General features: G+C 51.5%; 1 protein-coding gene across 1 annotated transcript in view; it reads left to right on the top strand.

The window, feature by feature from the left end:
• HS2ST1 (heparan sulfate 2-O-sulfotransferase 1) overlaps positions 1-21,354 on the top strand; it is a 282,142-nt gene that overhangs the window by 236,964 nt on the left and 23,824 nt on the right. Inside the window, exons 3-5 of the mRNA XM_082265932.1 lie at positions 593-678; positions 2,464-2,602; positions 4,274-4,371. Of these exons, the coding sequence (XP_082122058.1) occupies positions 593-678; positions 2,464-2,602; positions 4,274-4,371 (323 nt within the window). The remainder of the gene's footprint in view (positions 1-592; positions 679-2,463; positions 2,603-4,273; positions 4,372-21,354) is intronic.

Genomic DNA, 21,354 nt, shown 5'->3' with positions numbered 1-21,354 from the left:
TGCCACTAAAGTAGAGAGGATTAAATGTTACACCTAAACCCCTGAGCTGAAGAACAATGCTTCCCAGTGTCAGCTCTGTTGACAAATCACAGGCACTACTCTGCTGAACCTCGTTAGCAAGGAGCAGCAGGTTTGATAAGCCTACTAAGTGCCAAAGTAGTGACATTACTGGCATAAGAAATACAAGAAGGGAAACTTCAGGCAATAGTTTCTTGGAATTATTGATCAATAAATCTCTACAAGAGGAAATCTGCCTCCTAGATAAATGATCCATTTACATGGCAAGCCTATAAAACAAATGCATAAGCCCAACTGTGCAACAATAGAATTTACCCAGGAGTCATTTTTCCTTTAGTGAGCGCTTATTTGCATGCACTTCGTGTCAGAAAATGTAAGCTGGAGGTTGGTTGCCATCAGCAACATTCCACTTTTCCCTTGTACCGCTGTTTTTATAGCAGATCATCAATACATCATGTAATACAGCCAGATCCAGATTCTGTAAATAAGTCATTTGCATCTTGCCTGGCCGCTACAATCTTCTAATCCCAAAATTGATATCCTAATCATTTTATTTTATTTTTTTTTTTTCTAGATGCGATTTGTCAAGAATGTAAGCTCCTGGAGGGAAATGAAACCGGGCTTCTACCATGGACACATTTCCTATTTGGACTTTGCAAAGTATGGATTATATTCTTAATTTTCCATTTTCCTTTGTCTCTTTTTTTTTTTTTTTCAAATCTTATCCCAGCATGGTAGATTCCTACCACATCTGAGACTTACAAATCTGCCGTCGTAAGCTAATCTTTTGTTACTTCAGGGGGGCTACAATGCACTGCAGAATGATTCAGACTCTCAGCAGAAATCCAGTTATAGATGTTATAAAACAGTGCCCTCTAGTGTTTATACTGGGGAGACACAATGTTTATATCTTATTTGAGATCACTTTCTGTGCAGTATAAATTCAACAGTATAGAAAATTTCACAAATTAACTTTTCTTTATCTAATACAAAAAGTTTTCGTAGATGGTGCCAATTAAGTATCCTAATTGGACATCCCTGTGTATGTGGAAAGAACAGAGGGAATTGTGGGACTTTTGAGGTGTCTAGAAAATGCAACAATTATATAACCATGGAGACTTTAATATAATATGGTAGAAAAGTTTACTTATATGCAATTAAATATATTGATTATGTATGTTTATTTGATAGTGGGATTTACATCTACGCTTAATTTCTGAAGAAGCCACTCCGGCGAAAACGGTCATTTGTAAGCTTAATGGACCAACTTTTGTAAAATGATCTTATACAGCATACAGCATATATTCTTATGTAAAGTGTCTTTTAAACCTTTGACATTAAATAAAACTTTTCTACTTTATTATAATAAAGTCTCTATGGTTATATAATTGTTGCATTTAAGCTCTAACGAGCAGGGCCCTCTTGTTCCTCCTGTTTTGAACTGTATTGTAACTGTATTGTCTTCCCTCACATTGTAAAGCGCTGCGCAAACTGTTGGCGCTATATAAATCCTGTATAATAAATAATAATTTTCTAGGCACCTCAAAAGTCCCACAATTCCCTCTGTTTTTTCTTTATCTAATGTCACCAGCCTTTTTTTCCCATGCCTATCCAATTGGTCATTTTTGCAGGGGACGTCTACTTAATGATCCCCATCCCATTTCTAGATCAATTTGCTTGCTGTCCACGTTTCTATCAATCTATCTAGATACTGCTTTAAAGGCTGAGCCCACCTTTTACAAAAAAAAAGTATTAATAAATGCACACATTTGCAGGAAAAAAGTGCATTCATTATTTTTTTGGAATTACTTTTTTTTATTATTTATTTATTTTGCGATCAGTGGATCGCTGGTGCAATGCAAGGCTCCTGTAGATTCTTTCTCCAGCTCTATGTTTATAAAGAGATACTGACTTTCAGTTATGGAGGGCTGGAGAAAATGTCAGTGGACTTTTCCTGCAATGATCACCACACTTGCGTTCCATTGAGTACTACATACGGTGTACCTAAATACAGGTGTAATATCTGACAACATGCAAAAGGTGGAGTTAACCTCCTTAGGTTGATCTGTAGCCTCCCTGGTAGATACATATTTATATTCCTGATGCTTAGTTATGTTGTCATTTTTTATTTTTATTTTGAATCACCTGCTCTTTCCGCTATTGACATCTTGTATACAAGTCTGGCCACTTATATACAGAGCCCCTGTGATTTTAGAACTGTGCAGCCACTGGTACCCCATCTCTCATCTATAGCAATATTCCAGGTGTAGACCATGCAGCCTGTTTTCCTAAATCCCTTCCCTAGATCTGTATTACAAGTAAAGAAATAACACAGGTTGACCTTTTTAGAAAAATAAAATCAAAAAAAGTCCAGCAGCATTACATGGAATGCTCCATATGATTATGGTTCAGCTTTAGTTAACATTTTAACTTTTTAAATTTCAGATTTGGCGTCAAGAAGAAGCCTATTTATATCAATGTAATTAGGGATCCTATAGAGAGGCTTGTTTCATACTACTACTTCCTGCGTTTTGGAGATGACTATAGGCCAGGCCTACGAAGGAGGAAGCAGGGAGATAAAAAGGTAACCACAAACAAGTTTTTTTTTTTTTTTTTTTTGCCTTTTAAAATGTTTAATTGTGTGTCTCCATAGACACACAGAGCGTAATTCTGCCCCGCCCCCCACTCTCTCGTCACTGGCTGTGATTGACAGCAGCGGGAGCCAATGGCTCCTGCTGCTGTCTCTGGGCCAATGATGAGGGAGAGAGCGGACAGAGCCTCTGCTCTCGTGCACAGCACTGGATTGAGTTCAGGCTCAGGTAGACGGTTTTTTACCTTAATGCATAGGGGCTACGTGCAGACGGTTTTTTACCTTAATGCAAAGAATGCATTAAGGTAAAAAAACCTTCAGCAGTTACATCCACTTTAATGACATGTTACTTGTATGTTGTCTAACTTTTCAGTACTGTGGTACATATTGGTGTTCTATGTGTATCTATGTTTTCATTCACAAAGGCTTATGTGGAAACTGCAGCTATAGTAAAGCCCCATAGCAACAAATCTGATTTATAGTGTTACTAAACTCAGAACACTACATTCACTATATCTGGTCTCGCACAGTACACAGAACATGGAAATGCAATAATTTTAGTAAATATAAACTGCTAAATACTTTTCTCATCAGCAGTACAGTATATAGCAGTCTTGTGACTTCTATCAGTGTCCAGTCAAGCACTGGTTAAAGCTTGTAGGAGGAGTCCTATGTGGCTGCATGACCCCTGACCCTCTGTCTCGACAGTGCTAATTGGCCTTGTGCAAATCAAATGCGTCCTCCAAAAAAAAAAAAACTTACCAGCAATGCTAACTAAACTGAGCATGTGCAGAGTGCCCCCAAGGCTCTGTTCAATAAACATATGAATTGGGGACCGTAAAAGAAGAAAAACAACCTTTTTACACAATGCAGAAGATTAACCCCTTAGATTCCACAGTGAGTATAACAAGCATGCTTTCCTGCATATACCGACTGATTTTACTGATTTTACTTTTTTGTGGGTTTAGTAACCCTTAAAATAGATCTAAAGTGATAAGTTTTTTTAATAGAATATAATTGGAAATGGTTAAAAACACCTGGTCAGGTGTATTTTGAAGAAATGCCTACAAAGCTAGGGAGAGATCTTACCTTAGTTGACCCCAGAACAGGAATCGGTACCTGAAGAGTTCCTCTTTTGTCCTGTTCAGGTGACAACTGTAGAAAAAATTCACCAATACGCTTAGTCCTGGTGACCACGACCACTGGAAAGAGAGGGTGGGTTTCAGTGGGGACACAGACCACAATAATTACCTGACATTGGACCAAACTTCCACGTTCAATCCAATACTTACAAAGAGATCTGGCTAGAACTTTAACTCTTCATGTTCATAAAGTTTAAGGACAATCGCTCCATTTTTGGACCATTTTCGTTTGTAGCAACCTGTCAGGTTTCATCTTTCAGATGCATTGCCATTTGATTACTATTGGTAACAGTGTCCTAAATCATGCCTGGAGCGTTGTAGCCTGATACAAATAATGAAACCGCTGGCATTAGGACAGTATATCTCTGAAAAATTCATAAGGCTCATCTGTCAATATTTAACCTGTTTACCTTTAGAAATATTGTAAGTCGATAGAGAAGGATCCCTGTAAGAGAGGGGAAGCTGTTTATTATGCCTTCTGCTGGAATTTATATCCAACAGTACATCTTTATCTGTCTTGCAGACCTTTGATGAATGTGTAGCAGCTGGAGGATCTGACTGTGCTCCAGAGAAACTTTGGCTTCAGATCCCGTTCTTCTGCGGCCACAGCTCGGAATGCTGGTAGGAAGATAAATCCAGCTTACCTTGTTAATTAACTATCTTATCACTGTAATCTGTGCTGAAGAAATAAGAATTTGCACAAAGGGGGGGGTGGGGGGGGGGTGACATTAAAAATAATGGTGAAACCCAGAACTCTGCTCCTATTTACATTGTTTTTATTGTGTTTTATTCTTATTCACACGTTTAGGTTACATTGTTGTGCCATAGCCTGTTTGGTAACTGGGGACTGACAGCTTTACTCTTATGTACGCCAGTTTTGCAATATAGAAATCTAAATCTGCATGGGAGAAATATGCCCAGCCCAGAAACTTGCAGCTGGGTACCCTTCTGCCTGCAACGTGATCTGTAAATTAAAATAGCCAGCAATCAAAGCCCACTTAACATAAATCATTCTAGGTCTAACCGGCTTGTTAACATATTTCATTATTACGGAAAGTAAACCCATGGGTTCCCGTCGGATACCTGCGTTCTGACTGTTTTGCAGGTAACTGGCTTGATGCCATTTTCTACACTGAGGTATTAAAGCTGAACTCCAGTCAATCAAAAGCCTTGCAAACAAATTGCTTTTCTATTCATTCAATTCGGAGATGTATGTAGCCCCATCACAGCCAGGCAGATAACACCACCGCAGACAGACAGACGTTCCCTGTGCTGTCCCCTCTCTCTCCTAGTCTGATACTGCATAGCTGATACCAAGTCACTCTCAGTTACTTACATAAGTTGCATAAAAAAATCTGTTTTACAGTGAATATAAAGTCTCGTGTTTTTTTTTTTAGTTAAAAATAACAAACATGTTAGGCTTACCTCCTTTGTCCAGTTGGTTTTGCACAGAGCAGTCCAGATCCTCCTCTTCTCAGGTCCCTCTTCAGTGCTCCTGGTCCCTCCCTCCTGCTGAGTGCCCCCACAACAAGCAGCTTGCTATGGGGGCACCCGAGCTTAGTCCCAGTTACTGTGTCCATTCAGACATGGAGCTGCAGCCCAGCCCCACCCCCTTTCTGTTCTCATTGGCTGGCTGACTTTGACAGCAGCGGGAGCCAATGGTGCCCCGCTGCTGTCTCAGCCAATGAGGAGTGGAGTCCCGGGCAGCCAAGACCCTGCTGAAACATTGCTGGCTCTAGATGGGCTCAGGTAAGTATGAGGGGAGCTGCTGCACAAAGAAGGTTTTTTTTTTATCTTAATGCAAAGAATACATTAAGGTAAAAAACCTCCTCCCTTTACACTTTAATCCCCATTGGACCTTCAGTTTTAAAGTAGGTAAATGCATTCCAAAACAAAAGGTGTGCAACACCTTATGGCTTGTTTTTTTAAAAAAGCAGCCACAGCTTGAGTAGAAAAACCCGTCCCCTACTTTCAGATGAGAAGGACCAAGGCTCTCTGTGGTCTCTCTGCAGAGGTCTGACAGATCTCCTGCAGAGTCCCAGACCGTGCTCTCCAGTCAGCAGAGATGGTCAGCTTTGTTGCAGAGCAGTGGATCTGACTCAGCAAGGGGGGCGTTGGCACTCTTCAGAGAGACCACTGCTTCCACACAAAGAGAAAGCTATTGTGAACACAGACATCACGTGTGATTCGCGCTGTATTGCTGTGCAGATAACATGCGATGTCTGCGATGCAAATTGAGCCATACAGTTTGTATGGCTGAACTTGCATTACATTCGCATGAAAATACTGCATGAACCTTTTTTTTTCCCGTACTGGAATCGAATCGCATGGATGTTCATACCCAATGTGATTTGATTCCTGCCTAAATTCACAGTTTGCACTGCAATCTGCGAACCGATCTGGGGGTGTCATTAACTTTGTATTGTCACTCGTAGCAGTTCGCAGAGAGCAGTGAGAACTGCCTGTAAGGGAGATGCGATGCGGGAAACCGCATTGGAATCGCTCTGGTTACCGCATCGCAGTAGTGTGAACCCAGGCTTAAGGCCTCATGCACACTGAACCATTTCTAAACTCTCCTAGAAGCTGCCAGTGGCACCAGTGTTTTGGCAAAAAAAAAAAAAAAGTGCTTGACACTTGTAAAATTGTGTAATATGTTTACCTGCATCAAGCGTTTGGGCATTCATTTTATTGGCCAGAATAATTTATTCTGGCCATTAAAATGAATTCATGCTCAACTGCTAAACGCGCCTAGCGTTATCTCGCGTTTACACATGTCCAGTGTTTCTTCTGCCCAAACTCTGCTGCTCCTGGATGCAGTGGCAGTGGGGTTGTTTTTTCTGCCTCTAAACTCTACTGCCACTAAGCGCAGCTAAAAGTCTGTGTGTGTGTATGGATACATAGGCTAACATGTAGGGGAGTTTAGAGGCAGGGAAAAAAAAAAAACTCTAGACACCCACTGAGTTGAATGCTGCGCACACTTAGTGCTCTCTTTCCTATCAGCCAGCCTGAAGGAAGCAACTTCCTGCTGCTGTTCCTGCCCTTGAAGCGCCACATGGAACTCTGGTCCCCTTCATTGCCCACCTACAGTTGACTCGGTCTCCTAAAACCCTCATCAGCATAAGCATGCTCAGGTTTGTGAGTACCTGAGGCCTTGCCTCACATTGGCCTCGTTGCATTACTTAACATGTCTTTGCTAAGATGCAGAGCACCGGCCTGTAGCCATAGGTGACATATTGACACTTACTAACCTGCAGCCTTCTGGGATGAGTGATATGAATATTCTAGAAAGCTGTGGGTGGCCAAGGGTTTGTCACTCCTGCCTAAATGAGAATGAGGAAGTCAAAGGGTGGAGGAGAAAAAATAAGCTATATACAGGTCCCTCTCAAAAAATTAGCATATTGTGATAAAGTTCATTATTTTCTGTAATGTACTGATAAACATTAGACTTTCATATATTTTAGATTCATTACACACAACTGAAGTAGTGCAAGACTTTTATTGTTTTAATATTGATGATTTTGGCATACAGCTCATGAAAAACCAAAATTCCTATCTCAAAAAATTAGCATATTTCATCCGACCAATAAAAAAAAAAGTGTTTTTAATACAAAAAAAGTCAACCTTCAAATAATTATGTTCAGTTATGCACTCAATACTTGGTCGGGAATCCTTTTGCAGAAATGACTGCTTCAATGCGGCGTGGCATGGAGGCAATCAGCCTGTGGCACTGCTGAGGTGTTATGGAGGCCCAGGATGCTTCGATAGCGTGTTGGGTCTGTCTCTCAACTTTCTCTTCACAACATCCCACAGATTCTCTATGGGGTTCAGGTCAGGAGAGTTGGCAGGCCAATTGAGCACAGTAATACCATGGTCAGTAAACCATTTACCAGTGGTTTTGGCACTGTGAGCAGGTGCCAGGTTGTGCTGAAAAATGAAATCTTCATCTCCATAAAGCTTTTCAGCAGATGGAAGCATGAAGTGCTCCAAAATCTCCTGATAGCTAGCTGCATTGACCCTGCCCTTGATAAAACACAGTGGACCAACACCAGCAGCTGACATGGCACCCCAGACCATCACTGACTGTGGGTGCTTGACACTGGACTTCAGGCATTTTAGCATTTCCCTCTCCCCAGTCTTCCTCCAGACTCTGGCACCTTGATTTCCGAATGACATGCAAAATTTGCTTTAATCCGAAAAAAGTACTTTGGACCACTGAGCAACAGTCCAGTGCCCAGGTCAGGCGCTTCTGCCGCTGTTTCTGGTTCAAAAGTGGCTTGACCTGGGGAATGCGGCACCTGAAGCCCATTTCCTGCACACGCCTGTACACGGTGGCTCTAGATGTTTCTACTCCAGACTCAGTCCACTGCTTCCGCAGGTCCCCCAAGGTCTGGAATCGGTCCTTCTTCACAATCTTCCTCAGGGTCCGGTCACCTCTTCTCGTTGTGCAGCGTTTTCGGCCACACTTTTTCCTTCCCACAGACTTCCCACTGAGGTGCCTTGATACAGCACTCTGGGAACATCCTATTCGTTCAGAAATTTCTTTCTGTGCCTTACCCTCTTGCTTGAGGGTGTCAATGATGGCCTTCTGGACAGCAGTCAGGTCGGCAGTCTTACCCATGATTGCGGTTTTGAGTAATGAACCAGGCTGGGAGTTTTTAAAAGCCTCAGGAATCTTTTGCAGGTGTTTAGAGTTAATTAGTTGATTCAGATGATTAGGTTAATAGCTAGTTTAGAGAACCTTTTCATGATATGCTAATTTCTTGAGATAGGAATTTTGGTTTTTCATGAGCTGTATGCCAAAATCATCAATATTAAAACAATAAAAGGCTTGCACTACTTCAGTTGTGTGTAATGAATCTAAAATATATGAAAGTCTAATGTTTATCAGTACATTACAGAAAATAATGAACTTTATCACAATATGCTAATTTTTTGAGAGGGACCTGTACTGTGCATGAAAAAAGGACAATGATTTGTGATGTAGAAAGAGAAGAGAGTGCAATTAATGGTGAAAAGGCCCTTTAATATAGATAAACTATTGCAAGTTAGAACTGTGCATGATTTTCATAATTGCACTCCCAATTGTGGATATTTGTGAATCCAAAAACATTGTTCTCTTTTGTGATTATAAAGTGGTAAAACATACTTATCTAGAATAATTTTATATTACTGGATTATTGGCTGTGAATATAGTTTTTTTTTTTTTTTTAAATACCGATAAGATGTCAAAGAATTATTTCCCCATTTGTTTGAACTGTTCAATCTATATTATTATTATTTGCAGTACATAATGTTTTAAGTGTGTAAAAGATAGTTTGGTTTAATGAGTTTTCAAAGGATAAATTGGATAATAAGTTATTAAAAAGAAGGATTTAATGAGAGGAAAGTAGTGATAATGAATAAATAGAATATTAAGTGCCAAGTAAATCCTATTTAAGGCTAAGTTCACATCTTGGCGTTGCTATTTACAGGCGTTTTTTCCAGGTGTTTTTATGGGCGTTTCTACAGGCGTTTTACAGACGTTTTACAGGCGTTTTGTTCAAGCATTTTGTTGAGGCGTTTTTAGATTGACTAGTGACCAATGGAAAAAAATAAAACCGCCTGTAATCTGCCCAAAAAGAAGCTCATGTACTTTTTTGAGCGTTGGGCGTTTTGCTTAAAACGTCAAAACGCTCAGATGTGAACAGGGGCTATTGAAATGAATAGGATTTGTCTTGGGGTTTTTTGAGCTGATCCTAGAGCAGAAAAACTCCCCAAAAACACCCCAAAACGCCTACATGTGAACTTAGCCTAAGTCAGCCCCTTGAATTTTTCTTAAAGTGATTGTAAAGTCTTGTTTAAAAAAAATAAATAAATAAATAAAAATAACAAACATTATACTTACCTCCTTTGTGCATTTGGTTTTGCACAGAGCAATCTGGATCCTCCTCTTTTCATTCCCTCCCTCATTCCTGATCCTGGCTCCTCCCTCCAATCGAGTGCCCCCACAGAAAGCAGCTTGCTATGGGGACACCCAGGCCGAGCTGCAGCTCCCTGTGTCCATTAAGACACTGATTTGCCATTCAGCCCCGCCCCCTCACTCTCCTGATTGGGTAACTGACTTTAATTGACAGCCATGGGAGCCATTGGCACCAGGGCTGTGTCACAGCCAATCAGGAGGGAGAGTCCCGGACAGCCGAGGGACTCGTGGACCTCAGGTAAGTATTAGGTGCTGCTGGGGAGGCTGCTAAACACAGTTTTTTTTTTTATCCTAATGCAAAGAATGCATTAAGATAAAAAAAACCTTCCGACTTTGCAACTACAGGAATATATTGTTAAATGATGAAAATGATTTGACATAGTCCTAGACCAGGGGTGCCCAACTGCTGGCCCGCAGGCCACATTCCCGACTCACCATCCCAGAGCATCAGTGTTGAAAATGGAGCCTGCACTAGAGGAAGCATGTGGCTGCAGTAGAGAGCAGGGCCAATGCTTCCTGTATAGTGCCGGCTACCGCCACTGGCGAAGTAATACCAAATGCACTCTGCCTAGGACAGCAACAGCCGGCGATCCCTAAAGTGAAGATTCTGTTTACAGGTCAGTTTTTCTTTTATTTAAAATCAGTAAAACCAATAGCAATGGGCATATATGTTCTAGCTCTGCACTGGTTACTCTATGCTGCTTTCAGACTGATCCGCAGATGGGTTACCTGCACTGAGCCATAGACTTTTCTTATTACCTGTGAATTTGGTGCTCTTTCTGAAAGTGCACCAAAACTCCTGAATGCAGGAGATTTGGTGCAGTTTCAGAAAGTGTACGACACCTGCAGGATATAATGGTTATAATTCTATGGCAAAGTGCAGCTAACCTGCAGGAAAGCCACACGTGCACTTCACTGAACTTGTGATGCGGGTAACCTGCGGCGCATCAGTGTGAAAGCATCCTTAGTACCCTTTCATGCGATTGGTCCAATTGGGTCAGTCCATCCGTTTTTCAGGGGGACTCATTCACCTCTATGGTGAACTTGTGTCCATTTACATCCACCTACCTCCAATCCAACCTGCTATAAAAAAAAAAAAAAAACAGAAGGTGATCTGTCCTCTTCTGTCTGGGCGGATCAGATCGGAGGGCCCATAAAGTAGAGCGGGCTTTGTCGGTGTCCGCTCTCCATATGCAGAGTTGACACAGACCTGCCATCCGCCCGCTCCATTACTTGTGGCCCACGACCAGTTACCAGGTTGCTTAAGTGACCCTCGCTCTTCAAAAGGTTGGCACCCTTGTCCTAGGCTAAAAATGTTTCCACCAAAAAACTATGCATATATGTTTAGCATGCCCATCTTGAAAATTGTTTTTGTATAGGTTATACTTACCTGGTATAGAGGTCTTCCTTGTATAGCTTGCCTGGTGCTATACAGCATTGTGTGCCAATCCTCCCAGCTGGGCAATGTACCCTCTATGCCATGAATTTCTTTAAAGCCTCTATGGAGACCATGGCACAGATGTGCAGGGAGCACAGTGGCTGGCTGGAAAGACTTCCAAGCAATACTATGCAGCACTGGGCAGACTGCATAGCAGAGCTCTAATGGGGGCTGAATGTTAGTTAAATTCAGGTGTTAGGTAAATGCTCTGTTTGGAAGGTTGGGTATGATAAGGAGTAATTTCACTTTTGTTGTGAAAACCGCAATCCCCTCTGGGTGATCTACAGTATATACATTGCAGAGATTTTTAAAAACGTTATTGACGATTCCTACCTGTTTCTGTCCTGAAGAAATAGCCGTTTGTTGTGTGCAGAGTGAATCTGAATAGGAGTGACTTTTTCATAATTATTCAGCTGAATCACTTGCAGTGAGGAAAGTTGATGTATCAGCATTCCTTTTAGAAGTGACTAACCCTTTGGCAATATCTCACCAAAAATTACATTTTTGTTGCAGAGGATGCCTAAAATGTAACTTGTATCTTAGTGAAGACTTCTCAGTGAGCCGATTGAACAAGCAGAAACTGGCATTTCTCGGGGTGTTCTGTATGCCAACTGTGTATGGAAGGTCTCCAGGCAACTATAATGCATTGAATTTTACAGAAAATTACATAGCGCTGCAGATTGAAAAGAAAAGGTCATTTTTAATAATTACAATATGGCTTGTATAGCAAATGTATATGCTATATTTTTTTCTTATTTGCTTTTTTTCCCAAGGAAAGTGGAGCTACCCTGTAAGGGTGAAAAGTAAGGAATGTTAAGGCTGGTACACAGAGGCCAATAATCAGCCGGTTCAGCAGAAACTGCCCGACATTCAGCCAGTGTGTACAGCAGCCAGCATGACAGAAATCGGTTGTATCCAATGGCTATGAGCCCTGATCAATGTGTTCTGGCAGGGTAGGGGAGGGGGTAGGCGTGGGGCACAGTCCCCCTGTCAGAGCACAATAGCTCAGCGGGGAAGATCACTGTACTAATATCGCTTGTGTAAGTACAGCGATCAATCCGCTGGGTTAAAAGAAAAAACTCTCCCCGTGTGTACCAGGCATTAATCTCATGCTTCTACACCCCTAAGTTAAAATGTCCAAATTGGGTCCAAAGTAATATTTTGTGTGGCCACCATTATTTTCCAGCACTGCCTTAACCCTCTTGGGCATGAAGTTCACCAGAGCTTCACAGGTTGCCACTGGAGTCCTCTTCCACTCCTCCATGATGACATCACAGAGCTGGTGGATGTTAGAGACCTTGCGCTCCTCCATCTTCCTTTTGAGGATGCCCCACAGATGCTCAATAGGGTTTACGTCTGTAGACATGCTTGACCAGTCCATCACCTTTACCCTCAGCTTCTTTAGCAAGGCAATGGTCTTCTTGGAGGTGTGTTTGGGGTCATTATCATGTTGGAATACTGCCCTGCGGCTCAGTCTCCAAAGGGAGGGGATCATGCTCTGCTTCAGTATGTCACAGCACATGTTGGCATTAACGGTTTCCCCAATGAACTGTACCTCCCAGTGCTAGCAGCGCTCATGCAGCTCCAGACTATTCCTCACCTGGTTGCCACCACACACGCTTGACACCATCTGAACCAAATAAGTTTATCTCAGTCTCATCAGACCCAAGGACATGGTTCCAGTAATCCATGCCCTTAGTCTGCTTGTCTTCAGCAAACTGTTTGCAGGCTTTCTTGTGCATCATCTTTAGAAGAGGCTTCCTTTTGGAACGACAGCCATGCAGACCAATTTGATGCAGTGTGCGGCATATGGTCTGAGCACTGACAGGCTGCCCCACCCCTTCAACCTCTGCAGCAATTCTGGCAGCACTCATACGTCTATTTCCCAAAGACAACCTCTGAGTATGATGCTGAGCACTTGCACTCAACTTCTTTGGTCGACCGTGGCGAGGCCTGTTCTGAGTGGAACCTGTCCTGGTAAACTGCTGTATGGTCTTGGCCGCTGTGCTGCAGCTCAGATTCAGGGTCTTGGAAATCTTCTTATAGCCTAGGCCATCTTTATGTAGAGCAACAATTCTCTTTTTCAGATCCTCGGAGAGTTCTTTGCCATGAAGTGCCATTTTGAACTTCCAGTGACCAGTATTGGAAAGCGAGAACGATAACACTAAATTTAACACACCTGCTCCCCATTCACACCAGAGGCCTTGTAGCAATAATGAGTCACATGACACCAGGGAGGAAAAATGGCTAATTGGGCACAATTTGGACATTTTAACCTAGGGGTATACTTCCTGTAGGCGCAGGAATCATTCTGGTATAACCACTGTATTATCACTGAATCCAGAGGACTTCCTCCTGATGGGAAGTGGTTAAACCCAGTACAACCAAATCACATGGTACTTCTGCACCAAGCTATCTGGTCCAGGCAAGCCCACTGTGTTTGGGGTGTCATTATCCTAACATTGACACCCTGCTGATCACAGCTGCAGTGCGTTCTGAATGCAGTGTGGGAAATGTGTGCGGAACGCAGGTTTCCCGTACCGCGTTCTGGTGTGAACGGGCACTTTATTAACCTTTGGACTCTTTCTAATGCCTGTAAAGCTGATTTGCATGTTTCCTAAACTGGAGTTCCAGCATTTTGGGGAAGGGTTTGCGGAGCATTATATGTTGATTTTCTCTACAGCATCACAAAATGCATGGCATCGCTTGATAAATCCACGGAGGATTTAATAAGCTTTGATAATTACATACGGCAATGTGAGCTAGCCCTACAACTCGATATTATTACATGTTCTGGTTCCAAGCAAAGCGCTTCAATCTCAAGTCCAGCAATCTTTTTACATATTGCTAAGAAGCTACAGGGGCGAGTGTAATATTTAAAAAAATGTCAAAGAAGAACGAGAACAAAACACGGTAGATAAATCAATATTACTTTTTTGTTCGCGTCGAAATCAATGTAAGAAAATGATAAGCCTGATAACCCAAGAGCGCTGTTACTGCAATTTGTGTTCTTTGTCTGCAGACCGTTCATACGCCTATGTGCGCTCTATTTCTCAGACATGACATTGTTCTCTGTGCCTGCAATCTGTGGGCTGTTTAAGCTTCAAGCAAACAAATACTTCTATCCAAGGACAAAAGGTTCATGCTGCAAATTAAGACAGAATTGCTGTTTCTTTTATGAAAAGTTGGACTTGTGTATATAAACCCCCAAACAGAAGACCACTTTATAGCCAAAGCAATCAATCGCTGCTGCTGCAACCAGGTGTTTAGAGAATCTGTGCCGTCATCCCTAATCCTTGATCCCAGTGCCCAACCCCCACTAACTTTACCAACACACTGCCTTAGCCCTTTCTATTCTTTATCACTGTAATCATTCCTAGTAATAAAAATGCTTGTGAAAGTGTAACATTGTTGCTTCTAAGGAGGGTTTGAGGCCAAAACCTTCCTACATGTAACTAATCAATGGAGGAACAAGCGGATTGACCTTAGTATGCCGTAGAAAACCCGTGCAGTGGACCTTGATACAGCCAATTAAATGCATGTCTGTTACAAATAAAGCAATAGGCTTCTGCCATCTCCTGTAGCCTGTAGTATTTATATTAACCATTTGCCTATTGGACACTTTCACCCCCTTTCTGTCGCACTTTGGATGACATTTGTGCAGTCATGCAACACTGTATACATATGAAATTATGTTTTTTTTTCACACAGCTTTCTTTTGGTGGTATTTAATCACCACTGAGTTTTTTTTTTTTTCTTTACTCTTTGCTAAACGAAAAAAAAAAAAAAATAATAATAAAAAAAAGAGCAAACATTTAGAAAAAAATTTTTTTATTAAAACATATTTCTTATTTAAAATTTTGCAAACAGGTAATTTTCCTTCTTCACTGATTTGCAGTAATGAGGCTGCACTGATGGGCGCATGATGAGGCTGCTCTTAGTTTCTGTTAAATTTTGCAATTTGGTAATTTTCTTTCTGCACTGATTTGCGCTAATGAGGCTGCGCTGATGGGTGCTGGTGAGGCTGCGCTGATGGGCGCTGGTGAGGCTGCGCTGATGGGCGCTGGTGAGGCTGCGCTGATGGGCGCTGGTGAGGCTGCGCTGATGGGCGCTGGTGAGGCTGCGCTGATGGGCGCTGGTGAGGCTGCGCTGATGGGCGCTGGTGAGGCTGCGCTGATGGGGGCTGGTGAGGCTGCGCTGATGGGGGCTGGTGAAGCTGCGCAGATGGGGGCGGGTGAGGCTGCGCCGATGGGGGCGGGTGAGGCTGCGCCGATGGGGGCGGGTGAGGCTGCGCCGATGGGGGCGGGTGAGGCTGCGCCGATGGGGGCTGGTGAGGCTGCGCCGATGGGGGCTGGTGAGGCTGCGCCGATGGGGGCGGGTGAGGCTGCGCCGATGGGGGCGGGTGAGGCTGCGCCGATGGGGGCTGGTGAGGCTGCGCCGATGGGGGCGGGTGAGGCTGCGCCGATGGGGGCGGGTGAGGCTGCGCCGATGGGGGCGGGTGAGGCTGCGCCGATGGGGGCGGGTGAGGCTGCGCGGATGGACGCTGGTGAGGCTGCGCGGATGGACGCTGGTGAGGCTGCGCGGATGGACGCTGGTGAGGCTGCGCTGATGGGGGCTGGTGAGGCTGCGCAGATGGGGGCGGGTGAGGCTGCGCCGATGGGGGCGGGTGAGGCTGCGCCGATGGGGGCTGGTGAGGCTGCGCCGATGGGGGCTGGTGAGGCTGCGCCGATGGGGGCTGGTGAGGCTGCGCCGATGGGGGCTGGTGAGGCTGCGCCGATGGGGGCTGGTGAGGCTGCGCCGATGGGGGCTGGTGAGGCTGCGCCGATGGGGGCTGGTGAGGCTGCGCCGATGGGGGCGGGTGAGGCTGCGCCGATGGGGGCGGGTGAGGCTGCGCCGATGGGGGCGGGTGAGGCTGCGCCGATGGGGGCGGGTGAGGCTGCGCCGATGGGGGCTGGTGAGGCTGCGCCGATGGGGGCTGGTGAGGCTGCGCTGGTGAGGCTGCGCCGATGGGGGCGGGTGAGGCTGCGCCGATGGGGGCTGGTGAGGCTGCGCCGATGGGGGCTGGTGAGGCTGCGCTGATGGGGGCTGGTGAGGCTGCGCCGATGGGGGCTGGTGAGGCTGCGCCGATGGGGGCTGGTGAGGCTGCGCTGGTGAGGCTGCGCTGATGGGGGCTGGTGAGGCTGCGCCGATGGGGGCTGGTGAGGCTGCGCCGATGGGGGCGGGTGAGGCTGCGCCGATGGGGGCGGGTGAGGCTGCGCCGATGGGGGCTGGTGAGGCTGCGCCGATGGGGGCTGGTGAGGCTGCGCCGATGGGGGCGGGTGAGGCTGCGCCGATGGGGGCGGGTGAGGCTGCGCCGATGGGGGCTGGTGAGGCTGCGCCGATGGGGGCGGGTGAGGCTGCGCCGATGGGGGCGGGTGAGGCTGCGCCGATGGGGGCTGGTGAGGCTGCGCCGATGGGGGCTGGTGAGGCTGCGCCGATGGGGGCGGGTGAGGCTGCGCCGATGGGGGCGGGTGAGGCTGCGCCGATGGGGGCGGGTGAGGCTGCGCCGATGGGGGCGGGTGAGGCTGCGCCGATGGGGGCGGGTGAGGCTGCGCCGATGGGGGCGGGTGAGGCTGCGCCGATGGGGGCGGGTGAGGCTGCGCCGATGGGGGCTGGTGAGGCTGCGCCGATGGGGGCTGGTGAGGCTGCGCCGATGGGGGCTGGTGAGGCTGCGCCGATGGGGGCTGGTGAGGCTGCGCCGATGGGGGCTGGTGAAGCTGCGCAGATGGGGGCGGGTGAGGCTGCGCCGATGGGGGCGGGTGAGGCTGCGCCGATGGGGGCTGGTGAGGCTGCGCCGATGGGGGCTGGTGAGGCTGCGCCGATGGGGGCTGGTGAGGCTGCGCCGATGGGGGCTGGTGAGGCTGCGCCGATGGGGGCTGGTGAGGCTGCGCCGATGGGCGCTGGTGAGGCGGCGCCGATGGGGGCGGGTGAGGCTGCGCCGATGGGGGCGGGTGAGGCTGCGCCGATGGGGGCGGGTGAGGCTGCGCCGATGGGGGCTGGTGAGGCTGCGCCGATGGGGGCGGGTGAGGCTGCGCGGATGGACGCTGGTGAGGCTGCGCGGATGGACGCTGGTGAGGCTGCGCGGATGGACGCTGGTGAGGCTGCGCTGATGGGGGCTGGTGAGGCTGCGCAGATGGGGGCGGGTGAGGCTGCGCCGATGGGGGCGGGTGAGGCTGCGCCGATGGGGGCGGGTGAGGCTGCGCCGATGGGGGCGGGTGAGGCTGCGCCGATGGGGGCTGGTGAGGCTGCGCCGATGGGGGCTGGTGAGGCTGCGCCGATGGGGGCTGGTGAGGCTGCGCCGATGGGGGCGGGTGAGGCTGCGCCGATGGGGGCGGGTGAGGCTGCGCCGATGGGGGCTGGTGAGGCTGCGCCGATGGGGGCTGGTGAGGCTGCGCCGATGGGGGCTGGTGAGGCTGCGCCGATGGGGGCTGGTGAGGCTGCGCCGATGGGGGCTGGTGAAGCTGCGCAGATGGGGGCGGGTGAGGCTGCGCCGATGGGGGCGGGTGAGGCTGCGCCGATGGGGGCTGGTGAGGCTGCGCCGATGGGGGCTGGTGAGGCTGCGCCGATGGGGGCTGGTGAGGCTGCGCCGATGGGGGCTGGTGAGGCTGCGCCGATGGGCGCTGGTGAGGCGGCGCTGGTGAGGCGGCGCCGATGGGGGCGGGTGAGGCTGCGCCGATGGGGGCGGGTGAGGCTGCGCCGATGGGGGCGGGTGAGGCTGCGCCGATGGGGGCTGGTGAGGCTGCGCCGATGGGGGCGGGTGAGGCTGCGCGGATGGACGCTGGTGAGGCTGCGCGGATGGACGCTGGTGAGGCTGCGCGGATGGACGCTGGTGAGGCTGCGCTGATGGGGGCTGGTGAGGCTGCGCAGATGGGGGCGGGTGAGGCTGCGCCGATGGGGGCGGGTGAGGCTGCGCGGATGGACGCTGGTGAGGCTGCGCGGATGGACGCTGGTGAGGCTGCGCGGATGGACGCTGGTGAGGCTGCGCGGATGGGGGCTGGTGAGGCTGCGCCGATGGGGGCGGGTGAGGCTGCGCGGATGGACGCTGGTGAGGCTGCGCGGATGGACGCTGGTGAGGCTGCGCGGATGGACGCTGGTGAGGCTGCGCGGATGGGGGCTGGTGAGGCTGCGCCGATGGGGGCGGGTGAGGCTGCGCCGATGGGGGCGGGTGAGGCTGCGCCGATGGGGGCGGGTGAGGCTGCGCCGATGGGGGCTGGTGAGGCTGCGCCGATGGGGGCTGGTGAGGCTGCGCCGATGGGGGCTGGTGAGGCTGCGCCGATGGGGGCGGGTGAGGCTGCGCGGATGGACGCTGGTGAGGCTGCGCGGATGGACGCTGGTGAGGCTGCGCGGATGGACGCTGGTGAGGCTGCGCCGATGGGGGCTGGTGAGGCTGCGCCGATGGGGGCTGGTGAGGCTGCGCCGATGGGGGCGGGTGAGGCTGCGCCGATGGGGGCGGGTGAGGCTGCGCCGATGGGGGCGGGTGAGGCTGCGCCGATGGGGGCTGGTGAGGCTGCGCGGATGGACGCTGGTGAGGCTGCGCCGATGGGGGCTGGTGAGGCTGCGCTGGTGAGGCTGCGCTGATGGGGGCTGGTGAGGCTGCGCCGATGGGGGCGGGTGAGGCTGCGCCGATGGGGGCTGGTGAGGCTGCGCCGATGGGGGCGGGTGAGGCTGCGCGGATGGACGCTGGTGAGGCTGCGCGGATGGACGCTGGTGAGGCTGCGCGGATGGACGCTGGTGAGGCTGCGCTGATGGGGGCTGGTGAGGCTGCGCAGATGGGGGCGGGTGAGGCTGCGCCGATGGGGGCGGGTGAGGCTGCGCCGATGGGGGCGGGTGAGGCTGCGCCGATGGGGGCGGGTGAGGCTGCGCCGATGGGGGCGGGTGAGGCTGCGCCGATGGGGGCTGGTGAGGCTGCGCCGATGGGGGCTGGTGAGGCTGCGCCGATGGGGGCTGGTGAGGCTGCGCCGATGGGGGCTGGTGAAGCTGCGCCGATGGGGGCGGGTGAGGCTGCGCCGATGGGGGCGGGTGAGGCTGCGCCGATGGGGGCTGGTGAGGCTGCGCCGATGGGGGCTGGTGAGGCTGCGCCGATGGGGGCTGGTGAGGCTGCGCCGATGGGGGCGGGTGAGGCTGCGCCGATGGGGGCTGGTGAGGCTGCGCCGATGGGCGCGGGTGAGGCGGCGCCGATGGGGGCGGGTGAGGCGGCGCCGATGGGGGCGGGTGAGGCTGCGCCGATGGGGGCGGGTGAGGCTGCGCCGATGGGGGCTGGTGAGGCTGCGCCGATGGGGGCTGGTGAGGCTGCGCCGATGGGGGCGGGTGAGGCTGCGCCGATGGCTGGTGAGGCTGCGCCGATGGGGGCTGGTGAGGCTGCGCCGATGGGGGCGGGTGAGGCTGCGCCGATGGGGGCGGGTGAGGCTGCGCCGATGGGGGCGGGTGAGGCTGCGCCGATGGGGGCTGGTGAGGCTGCGCGGATGGACGCTGGTGAGGCTGCGCCGATGGGGGCTGGTGAGGCTGCGCCGATGGGGGCGGGTGAGGCTGCGCGGATGGACGCTGGTGAGGCTGCGCGGATGGACGCTGGTGAGGCTGCGCGGATGGACGCTGGTGAGGCTGCGCTGATGGGGGCTGGTGAGGCTGCGCAGATGGGGGCGGGTGAGGCTGCGCCGATGGGGGCGGGTGAGGCTGCGCGGATGGACGCTGGTGAGGCTGCGCGGATGGACGCTGGTGAGGCTGCGCGGATGGGGGCTGGTGAGGCTGCGCCGATGGGGGCTGGTGAGGCTGCGCCGATGGGGGCTGGTGAGGCTGCGCCGATGGGGGCTGGTGAGGCTGCGCCGATGGGGGCTGGTGAGGCTGCGCTGGTGAGGCTGCGCTGATGGGGGCTGGTGAGGCTGCGCCGATGGGCGCTGGTGAGGCGGCGCCGATGGGGGCGGGTGAGGCTGTGCCGATGGGGGCGGGTGAGGCTGCGCCGATGGGGGCGGGTGAGGCTGCGCCGATGGGGGCGGGTGAGGCTGCGCGGATGGACGCTGGTGAGGCTGCGCGGATGGACGCTGGTGAGGCTGCGCGGATGGACGCTGGTGAGGCTGCGCGGATGGACGCTGGTGAGGCTGCGCGGATGGACGCTGGTGAGGCTGCGCCGATGGGGGCTGGTGAGGCTGCGCCGATGGGGGCGGGTGAGGCTGCGCCGATGGGGGCGGGTGAGGCTGCGCCGATGGGGGCGGGTGAGGCTGCGCCGATGGGGGCTGGTGAGGCTGCGCCGATGGGGGCTGGTGAGGCTGCGCCGATGGGGGCGGGTGAGGCTGCGCGGATGGACGCTGGTGAGGCTGCGCGGATGGACGCTGGTGAGGCTGCGCGGATGGACGCTGGTGAGGCTGCGCGGATGGACGCTGGTGAGGCTGCGCGGATGGACGCTGGTGAGGCTGCGCCGATGGGGGCTGGTGAGGCTGCGCCGATTGGGGCTGGTGAGGCTGCGCCGATGGGGGCGGGTGAGGCTGCGCCGATGGGGGCTGGTGAGGCTGCGCCGATGGGGGCGGGTGAGGCTGCGCCGATGGGGGCTGGTGAGGCTGCGCCGATGGGCGCGGGTGAGGCGGCGCCGATGGGGGCGGGTGAGGCGGCGCCGATGGGGGCGGGTGAGGCTGCGCCGATGGGGGCGGGTGAGGCTGCGCCGATGGGGGCTGGTGAGGCTGCGCCGATGGGGGCTGGTGAGGCTGCGCCGATGGGGGCTGGTGAGGCTGCGCCGATGGGGGCGGGTGAGGCTGCGCCGATGGCTGGTGAGGCTGCGCCGATGGGGGCTGGTGAGGCTGCGCCGATGGGGGCGGGTGAGGCTGCGCCGATGGGGGCGGGTGAGGCTGCGCCGATGGGGGCTGGTGAGGCTGCGCGGATGGACGCTGGTGAGGCTGCGCCGATGGGGGCTGGTGAGGCTGCGCCGATGGGGGCGGGTGAGGCTGCGCGGATGGACGCTGGTGAGGCTGCGCGGATGGACGCTGGTGAGGCTGCGCGGATGGACGCTGGTGAGGCTGCGCGGATGGACGCTGGTGAGGCTGCGCTGATGGGGGCTGGTGAGGCTGCGCAGATGGGGGCGGGTGAGGCTGCGCCGATGGGGGCGGGTGAGGCTGCGCGGATGGACGCTGGTGAGGCTGCGCGGATGGACGCTGGTGAGGCTGCGCGGATGGACGCTGGTGAG

This window comes from Pelophylax lessonae (genome assembly GCF_965119305.1).
Source record: "Pelophylax lessonae genome assembly, chromosome: 8".
In the NCBI taxonomy this organism is placed as follows: Eukaryota; Metazoa; Chordata; class Amphibia; order Anura; family Ranidae; genus Pelophylax; species Pelophylax lessonae.
The sequence above is the reverse complement of the archived record's forward strand: the minus strand, read 5'-3'. Positions and strand labels throughout refer to the sequence as shown.